We start from the raw sequence: 19204 nt of genomic DNA on the forward strand, positions 1-19204 counted from the left end.
AACACATATAATATAATATAATATAATATAATATAATATAATATAATATAATATAGTAAAGACATTTTCCTTCACAGAATTTACAGTTTTATTCTTCTATATTAAATATTTGATAAACAATTAACAATAATTTATCTTCACATAAAATACAAATTTCCCTTTATTGATGACAATATAAACACGACAGGTTTCACATTTACCAACATATAACAATTAATTGAATAACTTTTAAATGTCAGTTTTTAGCTTCTTGTTAATATACAATTAACACAGCATGTCAGCGTGCACAACAGTCGTCTTTAAAAATAATACTGATTATGATATTATATAATACAGTTTTTTCCTTTTGAAATTAAATCAGCTGTATTTACTTATGCATACAATCTGCCAACATTTACCCTCCAAAGAATATTTGCCGTCATATATTTAAGATGACACTGGACATAATATATAGTTTTGATTTTGTGTGTATTTGTCTGTGTGTTTATGATCATATATCATCACTGATCGAATATCATTTAAATATTAATTAAAAAATCTTTCTGAAACATTCAAAATGTAGCTGCTGTAATATATTATATATTAAATATATATATATGTGTGTGTGTGTGTGTGTGTGTGTGTGTGTGTGTGTGTGTGTCCTCATTTAATAATTATTTACCATCTTTACCATTTAGTATTGTTAATATGTGCTCGTCATAATACATTTACTGATATATATAAATAGTGTTTAATATCATATATAATGTTGTTTAATAAAAAGCAGAGATGGTGCTGAATCACTGAGAGGATCAAATACTGTATATCTGTAACATTTGCAATAATCCTACTTTTTCTATATGAATCAGTTTAATCTCCTGCAGAAATAAAGAATAACTTGAGTTGTGCAGTGAGATTTAAACATCTTTTCAGGAATGATGAAGCTTTTTTATGTAACAATAGCTGCATGGCTGCAAGAATTCTCTACTAATGATGAAAAAACTAACATGTAAAGCCTGAAGCAGCACAAACTCATTAAAAACACATTTTCAACTTGTTCAATAAAACAACTGAAGGAAAATGAAGCTTTATTCTTACCTGTTACAAACAGTTTAGTTCCTGAGCCAAAGATGTCGTAGTCCTCTCCGCCTCCCACAGTGAGAGAGAGTGATACAAAAACCTGTGTGCTGTTGAATGTGTCAGCTGAGGTGAAGGAGTCCAAATGATGAAGCAGTATCATATTTCAGCTCCATGATGTGTTTCTCTAATGTTCATATTAACATGACTGTCTCTTCTTTGATTTCCTTTTTAGACACACTAGCAGAGTGTCTCCGTGGATGGTTGCTTGACACGTTCATGTTCCTCAGAGGATGAATCCTACTGACTTTGCTAAGTTTTTATCCAGCACCATCATCAGCTGACATTTTGAAATGGTCCATTACTTTGATTGATGACGGATGTGCGTCAGATGACAGGACGCTTGTCCACATAGCCAGTGTGTGTTGCTCTGTAGTCTTGTTTTGATTTGAAGTAGAAAGAGTTGTGATCCTCCTACTTTTGAAATCAGTGCAACACATGAGAGCAGAGTTACTGTTGACACAAACAAACACTCAACAAGTCAAACTACTGTTTAGGACAAATATTGTAAACACTTAGTGGCTTAACACTCAAATATTTTTGCTGAAGTGAAGCTGAAAAATATTCAAGATCAAATGAAGCTTATTGCTTGAAAAGGTTTGTTGTCAGTTGAAATCTAAGCATTGATTCAAAGTGATGTCAGTGTTTGGATGGATGTATATAGGGTTTGACATTGATATCATTCTACTTTGTTTTCAAGCCTTCAAATATCTTGTATATCAATATTGTGTCACATATGCTCATGAGACATTTCTCTGTTGATTAGCAGTTGAAAAGACATCTTCAAACTAAATCAATGTTAGGATTCATCCTCTGGGGACCATAAACATCCACAACATCAGCATTGTGAGGAGGAATGGACTTTATTCCTGCAGCAGGTCAAAGCAGAAGATTTGAAACTTTGTCAAAATGCTAAAGCTTGTTTTTGTTTTTATCATTTTTATCCTTTCATTTGAATCCATGCATTTGCAGCACTACTTGGGTCACGGGGGCAGCAGGCTGAGCAAGGTTCTCAGGACGTTCCTCTCCCCAGCAACACTTTCCAGCTCCTAATGGGGGATCCCAAGGTGTTCCCAGGCCAGAGGCTTGTACTACAAAGCCACTTCAACTCTGCTACAAAGCTGCTTATCAACTAGTTCAGTCAGCTCTGGGTTTTCCTATCAGCCACCAGCGTGTTCATGTGAAAGAGCCAGTGGTGTTAATTATGGGCCACATCATCAGAACCATGAATGAAGTAGGCTGCTTCATATTATATGAGATGAAACGGCAGCAAAAGTGTCTGCTACTGTGAGACAGTCAAATGTCAGTGGCGTGGGATGGAAACAACAATCTGTAATCTTCAAAAGGAAAATCTAGAAACATTGTAAACACCATCCAAAAATGTAGCGTCATCTGAGACTTAAGTTAGGTGCATGTATCACTGAGCTATGGGCCAATGTGACATTAGTACAGAGTATTATTTTGCTGTTTAGTTGGACCATGATAATACCACCCTCAATCTGTCACATAAAACACTTTGAAGTGACGCCAGACTGTTTGTGTTACTGAAGTAAAGGCTGGAAAAGTAGTTAAGGACTGATGAGGTCTGTCTGATCCAAATGTTACATTTATAATAACAGGAGCCAACTGACCCTTTGCTAAGCCTCTCCCTTAAACACTGCCCAATCCTACGTTAGCAACCGTGTGTAGCAACCGAGAGGTCCGTCAAGCTTTCAGCAGTTAGCTAATATGCCGAAGCGGTGTGCATACGGTAGCTACCTGCAAGTCCGACACCTAATACCTAATAAAACTCTGTTTACACTCTTCTGTCATGGCGTCCTACAGTGATGACGAGGAAGTGGACTCGGACTCCCGCACGGTTGTAAAATCTGAGCTTTGTGCGCACAGGGCTTGCGGATGTCCGCTTTTACGCTAGGCCCAAACATACTCAGGCAGAACGTACGCGGAGCTGACTCCGCAGAGGTCCGCCCAGACCCTGCTGTACAAGAACCTTCTTTGTTCCTGTATTTGGGTACGTCCCAAGTCCCTTAAAATTACTGCTAACCACCTAACCTAGCCACCTTACCTAACTGTTTAGTCCCTCCCACTTAGGAAAACATGCAAGGAGTCAGGAGTTAGGAGTGAGGAGCGAGGATTGCTGATTAAGAGACATGAGACGGCCTTACTCTGAAGCGTCACGTCAAGCGACGTCCTTTTCTGATGACGGTGGCACAGCTGGATCTGCTGCATAACGGAGCCAGCGTTTGGCGTACATCCCAAGTCACATTATATTCGCTGATCAAAGCCGTAACCGCCCCCCTCCCGCCGTCATGACTTTGGTCACACACTTTTGCATATTACCATTGTTACTGAGTCACTTGCCGAAGTTTGTGGCAATTAAAGAATGGTCTGTAGCCCTGCCACTGTCACTGTGATGAGCATCATTATCATTATTATCACTATTATTAAACCCACTCGCCATCATTCAACAAGTCAGCTGCTGAGTGAATAAGACATATCAGACCTGTCAGTCTGCCTCAATTGTAACATCTAGTCCCTGAGTATAGTTATGTTTTTCTGTCTTTGTGCATTTTTGGTTACTTCCTGTTTTATTTTGTATTTACCTCTCATTCAAGATCCTCACTTCCTGTCCTCCTGTGTTTCCCGCCTTGTGTGATTACCTGCCCCGCCCTGATTAGTGTCACCTGTGTCTCACTATCCCACCTTCCCTTGTGTATTTAGTCTGTGTGCATCCCTTTGTCTCTGCCAGTTCGTCTTTTCAGTTCTCTGTAAGCATCCCAGCCTTTTTCCCAGTGTTAGTCTCGTGAGCGTATGATTTAGTTCTGTTTTTTGGACCCTGCCTCTGCCTTAGCGTTTTTGGGTACCTCTGCCTTGTCTGACTGCCTTCCTGTGTACCGAACCTGCCTTCTTCATTAAAGACTTTTGACACTTTTGAACTGAACCTGAGTTGAGTCCTGCTCTTGAGTCCTATCACTTCAGTCTTAACATCAATCAATCAGTTTTATTTATAAAGCCCAATATCACAAATCACAATTTGCCTCACAGGGCTTTACAGCATACGACATCCCTCTGTCCTTAGGACCCTCACAGCTGATCAGGAAAAACTCCCCAAAAAACCCTTTAACGGGGAAAAACGGTAGAAACCTCAGGAAGAGCAACTGAGGAGGGATCCCTCTTCCAGGACGGACAGACGTGCAATAGATGTCGTACAGAACAGATCAACATGATAAATTAACAGTAATCCGTATGACACAATGAGAGACAGAGAGAGAGAGAGAGAGAGAGAGAGAGAGAGAGAGAGGACAGACGGTAATGACAGTAGCTTACAACAACATTAATGAAAGTAATAATATAAATTAATATTAATATTAATAATTAATATTACCTACAAGCTATTAAACATTATTCCACTCACATGACATGCAGGACAATTAATGATGGTCAAATGTGTTTGTGTGTGTGTGTGTGTGTGTGTGTGTGTGTGTGTGTGTGTGTGTGTGTGTGTGTGTGTGTTCATGTGTGTGTGTGTGTGTGTGTGTGTGTGTGGTGTTATATCAACACGTGTGGTTCTGGACATGAGCAGCTGCACATTTAACAGCCACACATCACCGACAGTCCGCTGAACACCGCAACAGATTGTGAATGAAATAAACTTAATTACAACATGACAGTCTTGCAGGAAATATCATCAACGTTACTCTTTGTAGTCACGTAGGCATGTGAATTACAGCGTTTCATTGCAAAGAATGCATGTAACGGGTACACTTGCGCTGTTTCTCCACCATCTCGTTCAAATGAGCCAGACGTAGGGGGCGGGTATTTATACGTCAGGGCCTCAAGCTGAAAAAGACTTCCTGTTAGGAACCTCTCGTGTTACCTTACTCATCGCACCTAACAGATCCCTCCTAACTCCTAACGCTAACTCGTCACTGGCAGGAATAAGAGACATGAGACGGCCTCAAAGATGGCGGAGCTCGAACGACTTCCGGTTCAAGTCAGGAGTTAGGAGTTATAAAATAAGGCCCAATCCCAAACCACTCCCTACCCGCTACCACTTCACTACCGAGTGTCACTCCAAATCAAGTTGCGGAGGGCACTCCTGATTAAGGGGAAGTGTATGAAAGAGAAGCCAAACCATGACAAAGGATACCAAGAGGCGAAGCTCCGTTGAATTTTTGCCAACAGCCACTAGGGGCGCTGCCGCCGTTTTGGACTGTTGAGCTTGCTGTTGCGCCCAGACAACATGCAAGATGTCAAGGAGAGAGGAGGAAAAAAGTAAAAGAAAACAGTGTAGTGCAATTAACTGCAACAACTATCAGTGGAACACCCCGCACCTGGCCTTCCACCGTTTCCCGAAGGATCCCGACAGCTAAGAACTCCTGAGGTGTCAGTTTTAAAGTGTTTTAATATCAATTTAATATGCCAGTTTTGGAGGGAAGATAACACCTGCAAAACTGCACTTGTCAATGCACTGAAACGGGAGTTATAGTAATCACATTATTTTTATTCACATGGATGAGCTTTTATTTGTTATAATGCTTTTGTTTGATATAAAATGTTAGGGCCTGTTCAGATGTAGCGAAAACGCCAGCTGTGCCGTTTCCATCCTTTTATCCAAGGCGCTTCTGAGGTTGCGCTTTACTGTCGCACCTGCTGTTACTAAGCAACCAAAACTGCCTGTCACTCACAGGGGGAGTAAAAAGTGACACAGAAATAGCGTATCATCATGCTCACCAGTTATCCCAAGCTCCGAGCTGATAATTCTCCAGACATTGTTCCTTCTGTTGGAGTCAAAGTAGTACGACGAAGACAGGTCATATAACTCTGGGTATCCCTGGACAAGAATGATCAGTCGCTCCTCCATTGCTTGCTGCCTTTCACACCACCGGATGTTGTGAAGTCCGTTGGACGGAAAGTAAGAAGCAGGTCCGCACACACACATGACATGCAGTGCGCTTGCTGCATTCGAAAAAGTTGAGATTTTTTTCATCTCTGTGCGCTGCGGACGCGCACGAAAAAACAGGCGTGTTGCACCGAATGCGTGCTGCTACGGTGTCGCTTTGGATTGTGAGCTCGCGTGGCGCGCGTCTACATTGAAACTAATGGATTTGTGCGCGCAAAAGACGCTACATCTGACGCTACATCATTATTTGTTCTGAATGTGCATATTTGTGTTATGTTGTTCTTTCTTCCTAGAGCGGAATGATAGAGTATATAAATATATATATGTAAGGGATAATGTATAATGAGCTGGTGAATACTGGGAAAATAACTCCCGACAGGGGAATAGAACCCCAAACCCCTATTACACAGCTAATTATCAGTTAAATAAATAATGTTGTTTGCCTCCGCGAAGTGCATTAAAACCGACTGGATTCGACAACTTTTGGTGAAAGTTTTGTACTCACCCAGGCTTAGTGGACTGAACCGAGGCATAAAACTCGCGTAAAATGTCATTAAGCATGACTGCCGAGTGTGTATTCAAATCCATGTTCTTTTGCTTTTGGCAGAGAAAGTCCGTCAGTATAGTAGTAATAGTATAGTACAGTAGCCCATTTTGTTGTCTTTTTGTATTTATCTCATCTTTCTCCTCCTCCATCACTTGAAGCTCTTCAGGTGTCAGTTCCTTGTGCCGTTTTTGGCTTGATTTTTTTCTTTTCTTCTCCATTTCTTTTTCTTCAGCGGCATCCCATTCCTCAAAATCCTTGTAGCTACTCTCCAAATAAGTTAAAAGAACTGTTAAAATCAGCCATTTCTGTTTGTTTTTTTTCCCTCAGAAGTTGTTTGACAGCTGCAGTGTTGCAGGGCCCTAGCAACGCTGGGCTACATAGCAACTGTGTAATGAGTAATTACACAGTAATATCAGACCGCTGAATGCTGTGACTGACCAATCAGAATACAGCATTTAATAGAGCCATGTAATAAATATATATATGGCCTCTTGGACCATTTATATCAGAACTGATTACTGCTTTAGCATTAAAATATATCATATTAAAATAGCCTATATTATTATTATTATTATTATTACTGTCCTTTTACTGTACAAACTGTAAATAAATCTTTATTCCTGAGTATGTGACGTCGCCATTAATGTGTTTCTAGTTAAAATATATATATATATATTTTTTTTATTAATATTATTTTTATTTTTATTTTTTGGTAGATTGGCTTATGGGGTGATTTTGAAGGAGTAATTAAGTTAATCTTCTCATAAGTGGATGTAATATGCAGAGATGCCATCTAGGCTGTTTTTCCTCGTTTTGTTTTTTTAAAGTCTATATTTTGCTTTACAAAAACGTGAAAAAGCAGCTGTGACCAAGCTATCACGAGTTGAGTAGCATTGTAAGCATAATTAATAGCGATATACTTCAGTTTGTCTGTGTGTTTTTGTATGCAAGCGGGTCTGCTGCGGTCTGCTGACAGTCCAAAATGGCGGCAGTAGGACGAAACCATGGGCGAGTCTGTTGCTATGGGGCGTTCTATCAAGCTTCGCCTCTTGGTATCCATGCTCTTTGACCATGGGACGGCCTCGCCACTCTACCGGAAGAAGGAAGCAGATGTAACCATGGATACCGACAGACGCTTTGTGAAAGCAAAATAGAGCAACAGGCTATTAAAATAACATTTAAATATTAATTAAAATTAGTTAAATTAAAAATAAACTTGGATAAGTCAGATAAGAGTTACAGTGCAGTGTAATCAAAGTAATGAACTTGTTCATATTTTCTAGACACAGTTTACACACTTACAGATTAATTCATCTGGGCAATCTTACCTCCATCCCTGCTTTGCAGCATTCCTCTTTTTAGTGAAGAGACTCTCATTTTTAATCCATAGATCGATTAACTGCTTTATTTTTCTTCTGTCCCTGTGGACACAGAATTATATATTTGTTTAAATTATGAGAATGGGATGAGGAATTTTTTAGACAGTTTTAAATAGTTTATTTAAGCATATGACATGTAGGTTTTCATCTTTTGACACCAAACATTCTGTGAGTTTGTTTGAGACTGTAAAGTCAGTGTGACGAAAACAAATGTGTGTGTTTGATCTAAAATATTTTACAAAGTAGAAAGACGGAACTCTTACATTTGTACGTTGTTTCCTCCATTGTGATGTTGCACTTCCTGCTGGGCTCATCAGAAGCCTGCACTGATGCACACTTGCTATTTAAGGGCTGAGCAGTCCACTCACACTCAGCCATAATTGGTTTGGGACGGCCCTTAATATGGCAGTGCTCCACATGACTGCGCAAACGGAGGGGGAGTGAATAGGGCGAGGGGATAGGGGTGGGTTAGGGATTGGGCCTAAGAGACTTGGGATGTACCCCTGGAGCTGCCGCAGCATAGTGCAGAAATTATACTGTTGTAGTAACAAATATGACCGCTGAAAGGCGCTGTCGTGTAGACGGTGATGCAACGAGAGTCTGTGAAAACGGAAATGGTGCATTTACAGTAGAAGACGAAGAAGGAAACGGTGCGTCTGCCGGTTTAGTTGCTGCACGGTGTAAAGTAGTTGCAGATGTACCACAGTAATCGAGTTAAAGTGTCATGTTCCACTGTTTGTTAAGTATTTTGTTTTCTCCCTCATGTTTCATGTCTTGTCTTCCTGTTTTATTTTGTGATCACTCACCGCTGTCTCTGTTCCAGGTTCCTGTCTGCCCTGCCCCCTCCCCATCTGTGTGCACCTGATCCCTGACTGTGTCTCCCACACCTGTGTCTAATCACTCCCCATCAGCCCTGCATATATTCCCCCGTGTGTCTTCTCTCGTTGCCAGTTCGTCCATGCTCACTGCTCATGTTGCAGCGATTTTCCTCGGTCATAGTAATGACCGAGGAAATCCTTGCCTGTTTTTGACCTTGCCTTTTTGCCTCACGTCTTGGATACCTCTGCCTGGTTTGTACTGCTTCCTTGTGTATTTACCGCTGTCTGGAATAAACCTTGTTTTACTGTGCGTAACCGGTCTGAGTCGTGCATTTGAGCCCTGTCTTTTCTGTGCCAAAGTTCATGACATAAAGCTCTGTGAAACGTTGCACTTTTGTAAGGCATAGTTTTTCATTGCTATGTATGTGCTGTCACACTATGTGCCATGTTCAATCTTTTTTTATTTTCTTTTATATTTTCTTTATTCCTCAGTGTTCAGGGAATAAGAAAGCACTTTATTTTTTGTTGTACAAGTGCTACTGGTTGGCTTATATTTTGACATTTCACTGTCTGCGCTTAAGTTAAAAATAAATCTGTCCAAGAGGGACAAACAAGACTTGAATGTGTTTATTTTGTAACCAGTAAAATAGTCTCAACTACTAGGTTCCACAATGGTTTACTGTTTTAGAATGGTATTGCAATTATGTGCATGTATTTTATAGGTCATTTTTTGGATGACTGAATGAAAACAATAATTTGAGGTAGTTGTTTTAATGTCTGCAGAATACTAACTTTCATGCTGTGGAGTCAAGCCTTTTTCTCCGCGGGATCCTTAGCGGTTAGTCTTTAGCTTTTAAACTTTACATTTAGTTCCTTATATGTGTTGTGAGAGCATGTAAAGGCATTTGGAGCTTTGTAAATGTCAAAAATGCTACATTAGCAGCAAAGAGTACTTTATGTTAGCAGCTACATGAAAATAGTAGCCTGTTGCTGCAGCAGCCATCCTTTCAAGCAGCTGGGCAGAGCAAGCAGTAGATAGGCCAAAAATTCTGCTGTCATAAATGTTGGGCGCTAACTGAGCATATGCTCACTGATGGACATATTTAGCAGAACTGAGCCATTGTTTGTTTATGTGATTGAAATGATGTGATTGGAATTGCACTTATGAGTTAATTTGGTAGCCAGCACACTAAAGTGATGCAAAACAAGGCAAATTAGAAACATGATTCATGACATGCCTGTGGATATTCTCATTTATCCAGGTCATAGTTATCTCAAGGCAATTGAATCGAACGCAACTGGACTTAGTTGTGTCTTAGAAGACGTTTCACCTCTTATCCAAGAGGCTTCATTACTTCATGCTTGGAACTAGTCCGACAAACTGGTGTGGAAACAACCCAGGTATTTATCCTCTGAGGAGGTATTCTCAAGGTCAGTGATGTCACTGGCTCGTTAGTGCTCCAAAGGCGTGTCAACGACGGTCGTTGAAACTCCTGCTGCAATAGTGGTCATTGGAGTCGTTAGAGTCACATGAGGCCATTTGTGAATGACCATTGTTTTGACAGGTTAAGCTGTTAAATCTCCTGGGCAAGGATGAAAGGACATCATTATAGGTGGGGGATAGGTGGTGTCGCAGACCTCCTCCTCTGTTGAGAGATGGTTTTTGATGCTTCATAACAAATGCAAGAGACACATTTATATTAACATCCACACAGCATTTATTTTTGAATCTAAATGTATGTCGGTGTAACAGGCCACATTATGTTAGAAATATATCATGAAATGCTCTTTAGACTACAATAATACACAAAATATATTATTATTCCCAAAATAATATTTTAGTTCGATCTTAATCAAAATATATTCAACCATGAATTTTGCTTTAAGTCACATGAACCACATCCAAAATGTTGTGGGGGAGGACCCCCAGACCCCCACTATACCACCAGTGTCTCTCTCTGTATGGTATTTGTATGTAAGGTATTAGGCCCTATCCATCTCCAGCAGGCGCCCCAAACATCCGTTAGGATGCAGGGGATCAGGATCGCATCTACCAAATCAGCTGACAAACAAAACCTTTATGTGGAGGCCTAAACGACAAAACTGTGGTCGGCCCCGCTGAATCTCACTCCAAGGTTTCTTGAAAAGTTGTCAGCCCTGTGACGACCTCAGTGACCTCTGCCAGAGATGTGGAGGAGAGTTCTCCCGAGTCTTCAGACTCTGCTCCTTCATGGAGGACGTGATGGTCGGGTTCATACGTTCTTCAAAGTGTTCTTTCAGCAGCAGTTCTCCTCAAATGTTGTTTTGCTCTATGTTATTAATGAGGCACTGTTTGATTCAAAAGGACATCCTTGTGTTTTTATCCCATTTATGTGTATTATTCATTTCATGGTATTGTTTTCTTTCTTTTGTCATATCTTTGATCGTTGTTCCTCTGTGTCACTAGAAAAACAAGTGAGAAAACTGTCCTCAGCTCATTTTGTTCTATTTGTAAATTAGATTGAAGTCTTACTTTTAAAAAATATCTGTCATTTTATCCTTTGATCTGAATTATTATTTTATTTACTTTCATCTTTTCTTTTCTCTTTATTTTCCTTCATTGTTGTTCCTCTGTGTTTCTAGTTTGTCCTCACTGTGTGGAACAACAATAAAGCTGCTGGAATATCTGATAAAAATATGAATCAATATAATATTGAATAAATCCTGACAGCAGTAAAGAAAATAAATCCCTCACTTCAGTGTGTTTGTGACTCTGGCTGAGATGGAGGTGAAATATGTGAACCTGGGCTGTGCTTTACTGCTCTCTTCCTGTCACAAACACTGTTTGACATCTGTTCATCTGGAGGTTTTTGTTCAGGCTGCAGGGATCTTTTCTCACTGTGGGGAGCTCTCTTTCCACAGGAGCAGTAGTAGGTGGCTGAATGACTGAGTTTAACTGTCTGGATCTGCAACTCACAGACGTTCTGTTCATACACAGCTGAGAAATCATCTTTCTGAGGATGATTGTACTTGTCCTTCAGTATATCACCATTATCCCTATCAATACGCAGAATCAGTGTGAATGTTTCTGTGTCTCTCTTCTGGTACCAGTATACATAATTATTGTAGTCACACTGCTCAGTGTTTCGACAGGTGAAGGAGACATTTTCACCAACTCTCCTGGTCAATGTTAAATCATCCTGAATCAGCTGCTCTGCTGCCATGGCAACCAGCGCTGTAGAGAAACAGACAGGTAGATGAAGGTGAGTGTGACAGTGTTTGTTAAAGGTTGAGTTTGTGGGCTCCTGATTGGCTGGAAACACTCACCTGAACACAGACAGCACAGAGCAGCAGCTGGGAGGAAAAGCATTTTGTGCAGTGGTGTTTCCTCTGGTGAACCTGGGGAGAAGTGGCGCTCTGATGCAGCTGAGGCCAAACAAGGACGAGCTGTGAGATCAGACGAGGGCCACGTGCTTTCTAACAGCTCCTCAGACCTCCCATCAGCCCCTGCGGCTGCTGCTGCTGATTTAAAGCAGGTGGTGGAGCATTTTATATGTTACATTTCAAATAATACAGTAAATAATGTGAAACTATTTTGAGGGTTAACTACAATATATACATCAGTGGAATAAAACAAGAATAAAATAAGAGTAAACATAAATATGTACAGTTATGTGCATTGCGTGTTGAATTAATATTTACATTCTGTTGGTGAGAAAAAGGTCAAAGACTGAAAAACACTGCAGCAGTTGAATCATTGCACCCTGTAGGTCATTGTGAATTATAAATGCAGGAGGTGAATTGAGTCCAAATGCCAGTGTGATGACTCAGAGCTGCTGACACTGTGAGGGACGAGCTCTGTGGTGCATCATGGGGGAATGAGTCTGTCACTGCATGTGCTCGTGTGTTTGAGCAGCACATGGTGGAGTGGGTGGGAAACACTGTCCAAGATGACACGTATCTGAAGCAGCATCCTCCTCTCTGACACTGGCACCAGAGAGTCTAGCTCCGCCCCCACTGCAGATCAGTTCATTGAGTCTGTTGGCGTCTGCTGCCCTCACCCTGCAGCCCCAGCACACAACAGCAAACAGGACAGCACAGACTCATCAGACATCCTCAGCACTGTCCGGCAGATGTTGAAGGACCTCAGCCTCCTCAGAAAACAGAGGCGTCTCTGGCCCTTCTTGTAGAGGGCTTCAGTGTTCTTGGTCCGTCTCGGTCCGTCTCAGTGGGCCTGAACAAATCAACCCTTTTGGACAGAACAAGAACAAAAGAATCAGAACAGATGAAGCAAAACCATCAAACAGTTCACAAACAAGAAATAAGCACATATAAAATCACTGGTCCAGCTCCTAACCATTCATTGTCTTGTTTCTGAAGAGTTTTTACTTTGGATAAAGTCTGGTATTTTGTCAGCTCATCATTACAGTTAATGACATCAATTACAGTGAAAGTTTGTATTTGTTCTTATTGCTGCTTGTTTTTTTAATGTACAGGTTCCTCTCAACTTGTGTTTGTTTCCTCTCAGCTGGAGAGATGCAGTGGTTTTCAGAAAGTTTACAGTGTTCTCATCAGCTGACACAGACACAGAAGGGTGGATGATGATGGTGCATTGTTTTGGAAGAATAAATGGGGGAATGAGGGAGGCTGGTGTTGGCAGGGGCAGGTGTGAGAGGGAGGAGAGGAGCTGGGAGCAGCTGGGACTGTGGGAAGCTGGCAGGAGAGTGTAAAGGCTGGCTTGAAGGCTGTTGGTGCGGATCAAGTTGGTGAGTCGGTGGGGAAGTGGACGCTGGAGATCCTCGGCACAGGAGACAACAGGAAGTAAGCAGCTGGAAAACACACAAGGATAACTCCAGTATAAACAACACTGAGCAGCTGAGAGAGTGACTGCCACTGAATCTGTCCATCAGTGAGTGATGCCCCCTGGTTCTTATACTGCGTGGTGATGACATCATTGGAGACTGAAGTGGAGATGGAAGCAGAAGCTCCGCCCACAACGTGGCATCTTTCCTCTGAGCGGTAGCTCTGTGTCTCTGTCTCTGCGTCCCCCTCGCTGAAAGACACCTTTGCTCTGTTTGGGACTGTCTCCAGACTCATGCTTCCCACTGAAGCTGCAGCTGTGAGCTGCACTTTATCACAGGTGCTGAAGTTAACATGTGTGTGGACAATAGGCCGCACAATGGGCAGAATTAGGGGAGAGCGGGCATGGTTGTAACAATGGGATGGTTGTAACAACAGCACTTTGACCAAGAAGGGATGACCTATGAGTCATGGAATACATTTATTGTATGAGCACTTCCTTCCTGATCCTGCATGTGATATTTCGTAGCTGTGTGAAGAAGTGTGCAGGTTTTACAGCCAAAATTCTCATTTTCAGACATTTTTTGCACCAAATCTATATTTTGATGAATTCTGCTGCTGTTGAAGTTTGAATCATGTAACTTGTATTAGATTAGAGAGTTGTGTCGTGGGGAAATGTGAGTCATTTCATCTTTGCTCATTTCAAAGCACCATGCTGCTACAGCTGGCTAAACAATGGCTGACAGAGGAGGATGTGGGCTGGTTGTGACAGAGTTTGAAAAGTCTTACAACTAACCCCAATGATAATTGAAGACATTTTCTCTTTCTATCTTACTCATTGTTTCAGCATGCCAGGAGAGTTGGTGAGAAAAATAAGACACGTAGTCAAATGTGCATCAGATGAGGTGAGGCAGGGAAAGACAGTAAGGCAGGGCCACACCTGGACTGTTGGGGCCCCAAGCACATTTGCTTTGGGGCCCTCCTCACAGTAACCATGGCACTACAACAACTCCTGTGTATTGTATATATGAGTTGAAGCACTCATCATGTACAAATAAGCTGCATGTACAAAGTGAAGTGGGAGCAGTTAGCAGCAACACTATCTTTAAGTGGAGCACAGTAAATACAGTATTTGTCTATTACCCCCTGATCCTATGAATGAAAGATGAAGTTTGATGCATATTTTAGTGTCATGTGTTAACTGTAGAGGGCTGAATCTCAGCTGTCTGATAAAGGATACGAGCAAAAGATGTGATGCACAAGGCAACCATATGGTAAAGAAGATACATTTCAAATATCTGATAATATTGTGTAAGGTCTGGTGCAGTGATCAAATGAGACAGAAAGACAAAAGGAGCACTGTTAAAATCAAACTTTGATATTGGCCAAAAGATCAAACATGGGCCCTGACATTTAATGCTGATAGTATTTGTTGAAGCTGCGGCTGTACTGGGTCTGTGTTAGTACTGACTGAGACTGGATGTGGATCAACTGAGTCTGTGATTGTACTGCTTGATGATCCAGCATCTCCTCTACTGACAAACTGAAGCATATAGTAAATTATACATCACAATACTATTCCCCCAGATTTTCTTTCTAGACATTTTCAAATCTAAAACTATTTATACTATGGCTTGGCTGAATATTTGATGCTTATTATTTACAGAGAGATGTATCCATATTGCCTAGTATGCCCAGCTAATCAACACTTTCAATTCAATTTGTAATCAATAGTCTGTGTCAATTCATTACTTTCCATCCTGCATTAGTCCAGAGTTGTAACTAAAGCTTGACTCAGAGACTAGATCATTATTGTCTAGTTTAAAATGATGTATGTGCATCACAGTCATATTAGTCTGGACTGCTCACAGAGGCCTTTTCATTTGGTGCATGCACATATGAACACACATGTTCACACACGACGTGGTTATCTTTTCCAAGCTGCAGTTTATGAACACGCCTGCCCGCTGGCGTTTATCAGACATAATCAATAGTTGTATTTCACTCTCACTTGTGTCAGTCACACAGTCACAGAATAAAGCCTGGAAGTGACTGGCAAACAAGCCAGATACAGACAGACGGAGAGATTCACTGTCCAGCTGAGTTAGCAAGACAGACAGACTACAGAGAGAGATGCACTGCAAGCTAACACGTTAACTTCATGTGACTGTCATTTATTGACATCAAAGCTGCAGATGAGAGAACACAGTTTACCTGACTGTTGTTTTTTGAACTTTTCATGAGCAGAAGGATAGCTCTGTTTCATCTGTTTCATCTGTCTCTCATGGAAGTTGTAAACACTGACACCTGCTTTGAAACAAGGGGGAGGCGGGGCCTAGCATAATTATCAGTGCGTATACGCAACTTGTGTAGTGAGCGTACGGCCGCCCGGCTCTGTTTGTGGGACATTTCCAGCGCTCTTGGGGGCCCCGTGCTCACCACAGGGCCCAAAGCAGTAAGCTCTGCAGTAAGCTCAGTCCCCAAAGATGACTCTATCTGCTGTTTGACATTTAGCAGATACTGCAAAACGTTACTTGACCTCAGAGAACGAGGATCAACACAGCTGCCCGTGTGGGCGACATAGCAGTCACAACATCCTCACTGCACAGAAAGAGGATGTCTTGACTGTTACTGAACTGCAGGCAGCAAAATTCTCATTTTCAGACATTTTTGCAGCAAATCTATAGTTAGTGACTTCACCTTATACAAAGTCTTTATTAGTGTGTGTGTGTGTGTGTGTGTGTGTGTGTCTTTTTGTTCTTGTCATTTCTGTAACTTTGCTCATTTCAAAGCACCATGCTGCGGACAGGTTGTAACACTGGAACTCCTTGTATTTGACATCAGTTCATGCAGTCTGTGGTGTAGTTGGAGAAGTTGGAAACTTTGCTTTTTGTAGTGGACAAAAAAGGGAACTTTGTGTCAAGATTTGAGAGCTTGAGCACAAAACTTGAGCCAGTTATAGGTGCTGAGACAAAAGTGTCCCAACCATACCTGGTCTCCCTATACCTGATCACAAGTGTTTTCACTTAGTTTCTGTTTTCCACCTCCGATGAAGAGCAGCACACAGCCGCTTCCCTAAACTTTGTCTCATCCAGAGAGAGTCCCAAACGGCTCTGTGTCTGTCAGACGGTCTGAATAACGTCATGCACAGCAGAGTATAGAGCAGCTGGAGTTTTTCTTGATATATTGTGACTTTATTCTCATTAAATCATGACTTTGTTTGATCAAAATATTATTCTGGACTTCTCAGAGAACACAGATATGTGGGATATGTTTTGACTGTGCAGAGAGTTTTGAACATGAGCAGAAATCTTGCTGAAACACATGTGAGCTATTAAAGTCCAGGAGTTTATCAATGAATTCAAATCAATGAATGTATCATTGACATGAATGGCTGCCACATGCACATTTAAAGAGGTTACTTCAAACAAAAGACACAAAGGAGGACTCAAATATTTGACAGCTATACAGAATGCCTGAGAGCCTTACTGTATTATATTCCATTATATTCTTATATCTTGAATTGTCACCTGCTGCCTGAATTTTGTCTTTTCCTTCACATGAATAAAGACATTTCTGGTGGACGACCCCCAGACCCCCCGCTTCATATGTGCCCCCCCAAAGCAAAGAATGTTTGGAGAGCCGGGGTAGATATACTGCAGGCTGATGAGCTGATGAGAGGCAGGTGAGCAGACTGGGAGAGGTGATGAGCAGATTGCAGACAGGTGTGCATGATGAGCAGAACCAGGATCCAGGAGAATCACTGTCACATCATGACACCAGCCACTGTTAGTGTAACAACAGATTCCTCCAGCTTTCCTTTTACCTGACAGTTGTGTGTGGTGATGGGCTCTGAACAGCTGGAAGTCTGCCAGCTGCAGCGCAGAGTCCGCTATCCATCCACACAAACGTTTACATGAAGCACAAAACACAAGATGAAGAAAAGTCTCTGTTTTCCAGCAGATTGAGGAACAGACAAAGGTTGAGTCTGTGAGAACCTCAGCTTTCTATCAGAGCTAGTAGAAGTAGTGCTAATATTTGTAATAGTAGAATTTACTGTGTTGTATTAGTCGCAGGAGGAAAAGGATCTGAATTCTTTTTACAAGTAGGAACAACAATAATACCAGTGATACTTGTCCTTTACTGGTTTTTGTCCGCTAGATGGCACTGTGGGGATTTGTGGTCAGCATCATCCTGTCGTCATGGCGACCATCATCAGCATCATGTGGATCCTCTTGCACTTCCTGTGACTGACCACAGGGTGGTGCTCTTTCTCTGTCATGTTTAATGTCAGCACCAGCAGCAAACACAGAAATCCAGCATGTGATAAAGTTTGCTTTGAAATCTGTCACACAGCCATGTTGGAAGAGCTGATTTATTGCTGTGACACCTATCTAAGAGCGTAAAGAGACATGTGATGTCATAGAACAGAGCCATGCTTCATGTTATTAGTAACACTTGTGCTTTTCCTTCTGTGACAAGTCAAAATGTCTGCTGTGAAAAAGGCCTGTTGTCACACAGCAGCAGCCTCATCTGTCCGCCGCAGGGGCTGATGGGAGGTCTGAGGAGCTGTTAGAAAGCACGTGCCCTCGTCTGATCTCACAGCTCGTCCTTGTTTGGCCTCAGCTGCATCAGAGCGCCACTTCTCCCCAGGTTCACCAGAGGAAACACCACTGCACAAAATGCTTTTCCTCCCAGCTGCTGCTCTGTGCTGTCTGTGTTCAGGTGAGTGTTTCCAGCCAATCAGGAGCCCACAAACTCAACCTTTAACAAACACTGTCACACTCACCTTCATCTACCTGTCTGTTTCTCTACAGCGCTGGTTGCCATGGCAGCAGAGCAGCTGATTCAGGATGATTTAACATTGACCAGGAGAGTTGGTGAAAACGTCTCCTTCACCTGTCGCACTGACCTGTGTGACTATGATAATTATGTATACTGGTACCAGAAGAGAGACACAGAAACATTCACAGTGATTCTTGATATTATTAGGAATAGTGGTGACATAGATAAGGACAGTTACAATCATCCTCAGAAAGATGATTTCTCAGCTGTGTATGAACAGAACGTCTGTGAGTTGCAGATCCAGACAGTTAAACTCAGTCATTCAGCCACCTACTACTGCTCCTGTTGGAAGAGAGCTCCCCACAGTGAGAAAAGATCCCTGCAGCCTGAACAAAAACCTCCAGATGAACAGATGTCAAACAGTGTTTGTGACAGGAAGAGAGCAGTAAAGCACAGCCCAGGTTCACATATTTCACCTCCATCTCAGCCAGAGTCACAAACACACTGAAGTGAGTGATTTATTTTCTTTACTGCTGTCAGGATTTATTCAATATTATATTGATTCATATTTTTATCAGATATTCCAGCAGCTTTATTGTTGTTCCACACAGTGAGGACAAACTAGAAACACAGAGGAACAACAATGAAGGAAAATAAAGAGAAAAGAAAAGATGAAAGTAAATAAAATAATAATTCAGATCAAAGGATAAAATGACAGATATTTTTTAAAAGTAAGACTTCAATCTAATTTACAAATAGAACAAAATGAGCTGAGGACAGTTTTCTCACTTGTTTTTCTAGTGACACAGAGGAACAACGATCAAAGATATGACAAAAGAAAGAAAACAATACCATGAAATGAATAATACACATAAAT

The 19204-nt window shown here is 41.5% G+C and overlaps 1 protein-coding gene across 4 annotated transcripts in view; it reads right to left on the bottom strand.

The window, feature by feature from the left end:
* LOC125902311 (immunoglobulin lambda-1 light chain-like) overlaps positions 1–1470 on the bottom strand; it is a 45565-nt gene extending 44095 nt beyond the window's left edge. Inside the window, exon 1 of one of the 4 annotated variants that reach the window (XM_049598565.1) lies at positions 1078–1470. In XM_049598565.1, the coding sequence (XP_049454522.1) occupies positions 1078–1219 (142 nt within the window). In that variant the 5' untranslated portion in view covers positions 1220–1470. The remainder of the gene's footprint in view (positions 1–1077) is intronic. The other 3 variants (XM_049598567.1, XM_049598566.1, XM_049598564.1) reach the window with 3 other exon arrangements.
* Between the last annotated feature and the right edge of the window lie 17734 nt (positions 1471–19204).

This window comes from Epinephelus fuscoguttatus, linkage group LG15, assembly GCF_011397635.1.
Source record: "Epinephelus fuscoguttatus linkage group LG15, E.fuscoguttatus.final_Chr_v1".
Classification (NCBI taxonomy): Eukaryota; Metazoa; Chordata; class Actinopteri; order Perciformes; family Serranidae; genus Epinephelus; species Epinephelus fuscoguttatus.